Source organism: Thunnus thynnus, chromosome 5 (assembly GCF_963924715.1).
Source record: "Thunnus thynnus chromosome 5, fThuThy2.1, whole genome shotgun sequence".
Taxonomy (NCBI): domain Eukaryota; kingdom Metazoa; phylum Chordata; class Actinopteri; order Scombriformes; family Scombridae; genus Thunnus; species Thunnus thynnus.
The window spans coordinates 35,197,179-35,206,266 of record NC_089521.1 but is presented as its reverse complement, the minus strand read 5'-3'; the positions used below and the strand labels follow the sequence as shown (position 1 = coordinate 35,206,266).

Genomic DNA, 9,088 nt, shown 5'->3' with positions numbered 1-9,088 from the left:
AGAACTTTGTAATTGACTGCTGGCCTGTTGTTCATTCAACACATTACCTCTCTCTCTCTCTCTCTCTCTCTCTGTCTCTCACCACACACACACACACACACACACACACACGTGACTTCCAGTAAAGAAGAAGGAAGGAAGGCGCAAACAGGCAGGAAGTAAAGTTGAAAGTATTCAGTCAGACGCCATTTTATAGTCAACAGAGCAGGAGGAGGAAAACAGTCTGAGGCAGGGTGAGTGTTAATATCAGGGCTGCTAATAATGATTACTGTCATTATTGATCAATCTGATGATTATTTTACTGATTAATTGTTTAGTTGATTAAACTGTGTCAGCAGACAGCTGCAGCTTCTGTGGATCTTGAAGTTAATGTTTAAACAATGGGCATTTGCAGACCAGTTGGACTGCAGCTTTGTTGGTTGGATTGAAGGTGGGCTATGTTGAAAGAGGCAGGTGCTGTTTGGAGCACCGAGCTGGTGAACAGCAGCACTGGAGGAAGACTTCTGGTTTAACAGGATAATATTACAGGACTTTTTAGCCCAAGGAACATGAAAACTAAAGAACATGGAGCAGAAGGCTTTAGAGACTGCAGTGTCTGTGGTTGGAGGTCGATAAAGCTCACAGGACGAACTGAGAGGCCAGATAACTAACAAATAGGAGTCAGGGCTTTGAACTGGCTGTTTTCAGCAGGAGAGAACTACTGGCAGATGACCTTCAGCAGACAGGGAGGGATGTATTGTTCGTATTTTCTTAAAGAAATGCTAAAGTAGAGAGGAGAGATGACGCTTCACAGTGCTTCTAGAGAACCAGACTCATGTTGAGGAATGGGAGGAAGACTCCTGGTATCCAGTGGGGGAGTTTTTAATTCATAGTCATAAATTTGATCAGAAACGTCTTCAATTATATTCTCTGCTCACACTTTGAGCTGTGAGTTACTTTGTAAAGTTCAGAGTAATTTTTGATCTTTGTTATTGACACATGACCTGCAATTGTTCACCACACACACACACACACACACACACACGTGACCTCCAGTAAAGAAGAAGAAGGGAGGAGCAAACAGGAAGGAAGTAAAGGTGAAAGTATTCAGTCAGACTCCATTTTAAAGTCAACAGAGCAGAAGGAGGAAAACAGTCTGAGGCAGGGTGAGTGTTAATATCAGGGCTGCTAATAATGATTACTGTCATTATTGATCAATCTACTGATTATTTTACTGATTAATTGTTTAGTTGATTAAACTGTGTCAGGAAAATATGAAATCACAGTGTTGACGTCTTCAAACGTTGTTTCCTTTGTTCTTTTCCTGGTTTCTGCGTCCTCACAGTGATGTAACGTGACACACTGCTGCAGTTAAAATAGAGAGAAGTCACAGTTAAGAACCACACAGATGTTTATCTGAAGTCTGTTTGTTGGATTTAAAGCAGAGTCAAAGTTTATCTTTGTGATGGCTGGAAAACACACATGGTTGTAGTTAAAGTCATGTAAACTAATAAGAAGCCACTAAGTTGAGAGGAAGAACTGGGTTTATTATACTGTGTATGTGTGTGTGTCTCCAGTGTTACTGGTTTACCTCTCAGACTCCAGAAGATGAATGATTTGGAGGAAGAGGAGGACGGAGCAGAGTCTCTGATATCGAGCTGTCTGTCTATGAAGAGCGACTGGTCTAAAGATCCTCCTCTAGTCTTCAGTAATGAACCTGGACCCTCAGACACAAAGTAAGAGACTGTTTCTACTGTAAACTGACCTGAAGATGATTCAGTTTAATGTCATTTGATAACCTACATTACAACACTATTCTATTATAATTCTGTGTTTTTTAATTCAGTCACTAATCTTTTTGTTGTTTGAGTTTTGACTGCATTATTTCTTCATTTACAGCTTTCATTTTGTTTATAGATGCTTGATTTCTGTTCTGAAATGTTTATTAGTTGCTTCCACCAATATTTAATGCAGGTTAAATTACAGAGGACAGATTGTTGTGTTTGTTTTCTAGAAACAAGTTAATCTGACAGCCCAGCATCAGGCAGCAGTGCCTTTAGTTTAAAACTATAATACGTATCTATTCTGCATTAAAATAGCTTTTCCCTGACGTCCTGTGTCCTCTGAATAGCATCAGAGAAACACTGATTTTCTATGTGAAACAGCTTCATTCAGTTTTTACCTGTTTGTTCTGGAGAGGAGGAGACCTCTGCGGATACTTCGGCTCCCGTTAAAAACATCCTGAACGATGAACACTGGAGTAAACCTAACCAGGAGAACCTGGTTGTTCAACAATGCAGACAACAACTCCCATGATCCCTTGCTACTTCACAACATCATCACACTCCGTCTTTTGTTGTTGTTTTGATTGAGACCCCTAGCGGCTGAAATTACATGCTGTGCGTTTCACTGTTGGTAAATAAACTGTTGTATTTTTTTTTTTTTTTTTTGGCATTTTCACAGCTCACATGTCAGACTTTGTGTTCTTAAACATGTAGATGTTAAATAGATGTTTAGAACATGCAGAAGGAGACATGAACATAACTATCTGTTGTTATTATTGAATCATGACCCTGAGCCAAGTTTCATTTTAAACCTGCTCTTTACTAAAAGACATGCCCACTTTACTAGAAGATACCCCCACTTTACTAAAAGACATGCCCACTTTACTAAAAGACATGCCCACTTTACTAAAAGACACCCCCACTTTATTAAAAGACACCCCCACTTTACTAAAAGACATGCCCACTTTGCTAAAAGATACCCCCACTTTATTACAAGACATGCCCACTTTACTAGAAGACATGCCCACTTTGCTAAAAGACATGCCCACTTTACTAAAAGATACGCCCACTTTACTAAAAGGTACGCCCACTTTGCTAAAAGATACCCCCACTTTATTACAAGACATGCCCACTTTACTAGAAGACATGCCCACTTTACTAAAAGACATGCCCACTTTGCTAAAAGACATGCCCACTTTACTAAAAGATACCCCCACTTTACTACAAGACATGCCCACATTACTAAGATACCCCCACTTTGCTAAAAGACATGCCCACTTTACTAAAAGATACCCCCACTTTACTAAAAGACACCCCCACTTTACTACAAGACATGCCCACTTTACTAGAAGATACCCCACTTTACTAAAAGATACCCCCACTTTATTAAAAGATACCCCCACTTTACTAAAAGACACCCCCACTTTACTAAAAGACATGCCCACTTTACTAGAAGATACCCCCACTTTACTAAAAGATACCCCCACTTTACTAAAAGACACCCCCACTTTACTAAAAGATACCCCCACTTTACTAAAAGACACCCCCACTTTACTAAAAGACATGCCCACATTACTAAAAGATACCCCCACTTTGCTAAAAGACATGCCCACTTTACTAAAAGATACCCCCACTTTACTAAAAGACACCCCCACTTTACTAAAAGATACCCCCACTTTACTACAAGACATGCCCACTTTACTAGAAGATACCCCCACTTTACTAAAAGATACCCCCACTTTACTAAAAGACATGCCCACATTACTAGAAGATACCCCCACTTTACTAAAAGACATGCCCACTTTACTAGAAGATACCCCCACTTTACAAAAAGATACCCCCACTTTACTAAAAGACATGCCCACTTTACTAGAAGATACCCCCACTTTACTAAAAGACATGCCCACTTTACTAAAAGACATGCCCACTTTACTAAAAGACACCCCCACTTTACTAAAAGACACCCCAACTTTACTAAAAGATACCCCCACTTTGCTAAAAGATACCCCCACTTTATTACAAGACATGCCCACTTTACTAGAAGACATGCCCACTTTACTAAAAGACATGCCTACTTTGCTAAAAGACATGCCCACTTTACTAAAAGATACCCCCACTTTACTACAAGACATGCCCACTTTACTACAAGACATGCCCACTTTACTAGAAGATACCCCACTTTACTGAAAGATACCCCCACTTTACTAAAAGATAACCCCACTTTATTACAAGACACCCCCACTTTACTAAAAGACACCCCCACTTTACTAAAAGACATGCCCACTTTGCTAAAAGATACCCCCACTTTATTAAAAGACATGCCCACTTTACTAGAAGACATGCCCACTTTGCTAAAAGACATGCCCACTTTACTAAAAGATACCCCCACTTTACTACAAGACATGCCCACTTTACTAGAAGATACCCCACCTTACTGAAAGATACCCCCACTTTACTAAAAGATAACTCCACTTTATTACAAGACATGCCCACTTTACTAAAAGACATGCCCACTTTACTAAAAGATACCCCCACTTTATTACAAGACACCCCCAGTTTACTAGAAGACATGCCCACTTTACTAAAAGACATGCCCACTTTGCTAAAAGACATGCCCACTTTACTAAAAGATACCCCCACTTTACTAAAAGATACCCCCACTTTATTACAAGACATGCCCACTTTACTAAAAGACATGCCCACATTACTAAAAGATACCCCCACTTTACTAAAAGATACCCCCACTTTACTAAAAGACATGCCCACTTTACTAAAAGATATGCCCACATTACTAGAAGATACCCCACATTACTAGAAGATACCCCACTTTACTAAAAGATACCCCCACTTTACTAAAAGATACCCCCACTTTATTACAAGACATGCCCACTTTACTAAAAGACATGCCCACATTACTAAAAGATACCCCCACTTTACTAAAAGATACCCCCACTTTATTACAAGACATGCCCACTTTACTAAAAGATACCCCACTTTACTAAAAGATACCCCCACTTTAAAAAATGAGGAAATATATGTATTTGTGAATTGGGTAACAGTGAACTAATAGTCATGAATCTTATCAGAAACGTCTTCAACTAAATTTGAAACTGAATTAGAACTTTGTAATTGACTGCTGGCCTGCAGTTGTTCATTCAACACATTACCTCTCTCTCTCTCTCTCTCTCTCTCTGTCTCTCACCACACACACACACACACACACACACACACACGTGACTTCCAGTAAAGAAAAAGGAAGGAAGGCGCAAACAGGCAGGAAGTAAAGTTGAAAGTATTCAGTCAGACGCCATTTTATAGTCAACAGAGCAGGAGGAGGAAAACAGTCTGAGGCAGGGTGAGTGTTAATATCAGGGCTGCTAATAATGATTACTGTCATTATTGATCAATCTGATGATTATTTTACTGATTAATTGTTTAGTTGATTAAACTGTGTCAGCAGACAGCTGCAGCTTCTGTGGATCTTGAAGTTAATGTTTAAACAATGGGCATTTGCAGACCAGTTGGACTGCAGCTTTGTTGGTTGGATTGAAGGTGGGCTATGTTGAAAGAGGCAGGTGCTGTTTGGAGCACCGAGCTGGTGGACAGCAGCACTGGAGGAAGACTTCTGGTTTAACAGGATAATATTACAGTACTTTTTAGCCCAAGGAACATGAAAACTAAAGAACATGGAGCAGAAGGCTTTAGAGACTGCAGTGTCTGTGGTTGGAGGTCGATAAAGCTCACAGGACGAACTGAGAGGCCAGATAACTAACAAATAGGAGTCAGGGCTTTGAACTGGCTGTTTTCAGCAGGAGAGAACTACTGGCAGATGACCTTCAGCAGACAGGGAGGGATGTATTGTTCGTATTTTCTTAAAGAAATGCTAAAGTAGAGAGGAGAGATGACGCTTCACAGTGCTTCTAGAGAACCAGACTCATGTTGAGGAATGGGAGGAAGACTCCTGGTATCCAGTGGGGGAGTTTTTAATTCATAGTCATAAATTTGATCAGAAACGTCTTCAATTATATTCTCTGCTCACACTTTGAGCTGTGAGTTACTTTGTAAAGTTCAGAGTAATTTTTGATCTTTGTTATTGACACATGACCTGCAATTGTTCACCACACACACACACACGTGACCTCCAGTAAAGAAGAAGAAGGGAGGAGCAAACAGGAAGGAAGTAAAGGTGAAAGTATTCAGTCAGACTCCATTTTAAAGTCAACAGAGCAGAAGGAGGAAAACAGTCTGAGGCAGGGTGAGTGTTAATATCAGGGCTGCTAATAATGATTACTGTCATTATTGATCAATCTACTGATTATTTTACTGATTAATTGTTTAGTTGATTAAACTGTGTCAGGAAAATATGAAATCACAGTGTTGACGTCTTCAAACGTTGTTTCCTTTGTTCTTTTCCTGGTTTCTGCGTCCTCACAGTGATGTAACGTGACACACTGCTGCAGTTAAAATAGAGAGAAGTCACAGTTAAGAACCACACAGATGTTTATCTGAAGTCTGTTTGTTGGATTTAAAGCAGAGTCAAAGTTTATCTTTGTGATGGCTGGAAAACACACATGGTTGTAGTTAAAGTCATGTAAACTAATAAGAAGCTACTAAGTTGAGAGGAAGGACTGGGTTTATTATACTGTGTATGTGTGTGTGTCTCCAGTGTTACTGGTTTACCTCTCAGACTCCAGAAGATGAATGATTTGGAGGAAGAGGAGGACGGAGCAGAGTCTCTGATATCCAGCTGTCTGTCTATGAAGAGCGACTGGTCTAAAGATCCTCCTCTAGTCTTCAGTAATGAACCTGGACCCTCAGACACAAAGTAAGAGACTGTTTCTACTGTAAACTGACCTGAAGCTGATTCAGTTTAATGTCATTTGATAACCTACATTACAACACTATTCTATTATAATTCTGTGTTTTTTAATTCAGTCACTAATCTTTTTGTTGTTTGAGTTTTGACTGCATTATTTATTCATTTACAGCTTTCATTTTGTTTATAGATGCTTGATTTCTGTTCTGAAATGTTTACTAGTTGCTTCAACCAATATTTAATGCAGGTTAAATTACAGAGGACAGATTGTTGTCTGTTTTTGAGACATGAACAAGTTAATCTGACAGCCCAGCATCAGGCAGCAGTGCCTTTAGTTTAAAACTATAATATGTAACTATTCTGCATTAAAATATCAAAAAACAACCAGACCTACGTTCCAACTGTATCTTTAATCAGATGAAGGATTTTGAAGGATCTTAAATTATCAGAGAAACAAGCTGAGCAAATGTTAGCAGCAGCTCGGCTCGCAGCTTTTCCCTGACGTCCTGTGTCCTCTGAATAGCATCAGAGAAACACTGATTTTCTATGTGAAACAGCTTCATTCAGTTTTTACCTGTTTGTTCTGGAGAGGAGGAGACCTCTGCGGATACTTTGGCTGTCCTGTTGTGACACTGAATAGAAGACAGGTCTCAGCAGACAGCTGCAGCTTCTGTGGATCTTGAAGTTAATGTTTAAACAATGGGCATTTGCAGACCAGTTGGACTGCAGCTTTGTTGGTTGGTTGTACAGAGGTAAATGAAAAACAAAATGAAATTCATCCTCGACAACACAAAGATCACAAAAAACTATGAACATTCCTCTCCAGGAGTACCTTTATATCTGCCTACCTCAATTGTCAGTGGTAAAGTACCAGTTCTTAACCGAGCATACAGGGACCTTTGCCTTCTCTGTAAGTTTAGCTTTATATATGGTTCTGTATAATAATCATCTTTCATTTGAATGTAGTTTCTAAGCTTTGGCTTCTTATAAATGTCTTCCTTCCATTGCTCCTTATAAATCTTTAATAATTTTTGTGCAACTTTATTTATATTACACTGCAAGTTATTCCTGAAAATAAAATTCAAATCAGAAAGAGAAAATATTGCAGCAACCTCTCTCGACCAAGGATAATTGTGTGCTCGATCCCAGTTGAAGATCTTTTTGGTCAGTCTTTCCTCTGGCAACTGCATAACGCAGTTCCACAACCTAACCTTTTCAACTCTCTGCTTTACAAGAAATGACTCCCATCCGATGTCACCTTCAACAGCTTGCTTAGCATTAAATGTATGCACCCCAAGAAAACACCTCATGGCTTGATTCTGGATGGCATTACATCTTTAAAACTCCACACACCTGCAGCACAAAATAAAATTGAGCCAACCATTGAATCATAAAGTTTAGTGAAAGTTGAAAAACTAAGCTCAGGACACAATTTTATTTTATTCATTACAGACCCTAGTGCTCTTCCTGCTGATTCTGCTAGTACTTTAATTCCCTCTGTAAAGCACATATTTTCATTAAAATCCAAACCAAGATATGTGTAAGAACTGGTGTACTTTAGAGGCATTGGTCCAAATTTAAATATATAGTTGCTTTGCCATTCACATTGCTTTCTAAAATGTATAATCTATGTTTTGTCATTATTAATAGTCAGTCTCCATTTACTACACCATAAACTCAAAATATTTAACATTTTTTGTAAATTAATCTCTGTCTCTGCAAGCAACACAATATCATCAGCATATAATAAAATACTTCAATTCATATTATCAATCACTATACCTAGATTGGCCTGCTTAATTTCTTCAGTTTAATCATCTACATAAAGGGCAAATAATGTAGGGGAAAGTACATCTGCTGCTTCACTCCAAATGGAGTAGGAAACCAGCCAGTCCTAAAATTATTTAGCTGTACACACGAAATCAGGGCAGTATACAAGGCTTTGATGGCCTTATAAAATTTGCCATCAATACCAGAACATCAGAAATCAACAAAACAAGCAAATGTATTTTTCCCTTCTTGTAGTTTTGCTCTCACCACTGAGGATATAACATAAATATAGTCAATAGGGAAAGAGCTGCATCAACTTGTGAGCTGTCGGTTGGCCACCACTAATGTCATGTGTCATAAAGAATGTGTTCATGTCCACAGAGAGAGGAAGAGGAGGGGTGTTTCTGTGGAGGAGCAGCTGTCCTGCTGTTCTTTGTGTCAGGACGTCCTGAAGGATCCAGTCTCTACCAGCTGTGGACACTGGTTCTGCAGACAGTGCATCATCTCATACCGGGACCAGTCTGCTTCATCAGGAGACTCCTCCTGTCCCCAGTGTGCAGAAAGATCCAGAACAAGATCTGGACTGCAGACAGACAGTCAGACCAGCACTGTACAAAGTAAGACTGAAGATCTGTCTGCTGATGTCATCATCTCTGAAAACAGGACAGGAATCTACCTCCTCTATCCTGCTGAAAATTAACACAGTCAGACATATTTCTTTTTAATTATACATTTTATT

The 9,088-nt window shown here is 39.3% G+C and overlaps 1 protein-coding gene across 32 annotated transcripts in view; it reads left to right on the top strand.

The window, feature by feature from the left end:
* Nucleotides 1-278: 278 nt before the first annotated feature.
* Nucleotides 279-9,088, top strand: part of LOC137183723 (protein NLRC3-like) — a 171,664-nt gene continuing 162,854 nt past the window's right edge. For 5 of the 32 annotated variants that reach the window (XM_067590998.1, XM_067591007.1, XM_067591000.1 and 2 more), the window contains exons 1-2: nt 1,222-1,715; nt 6,430-6,588. In XM_067590998.1, the coding sequence (XP_067447099.1) occupies nt 1,588-1,715; nt 6,430-6,588 (287 nt within the window). In that variant the 5' untranslated portion in view covers nt 1,222-1,587. Of the gene's footprint in view, nt 1,716-6,429; nt 6,589-8,730; nt 8,967-9,088 lie in introns of all 32 variants that reach the window. The other 27 variants (XM_067591016.1, XM_067591021.1, XM_067590985.1 and 24 more) reach the window with 22 other exon arrangements.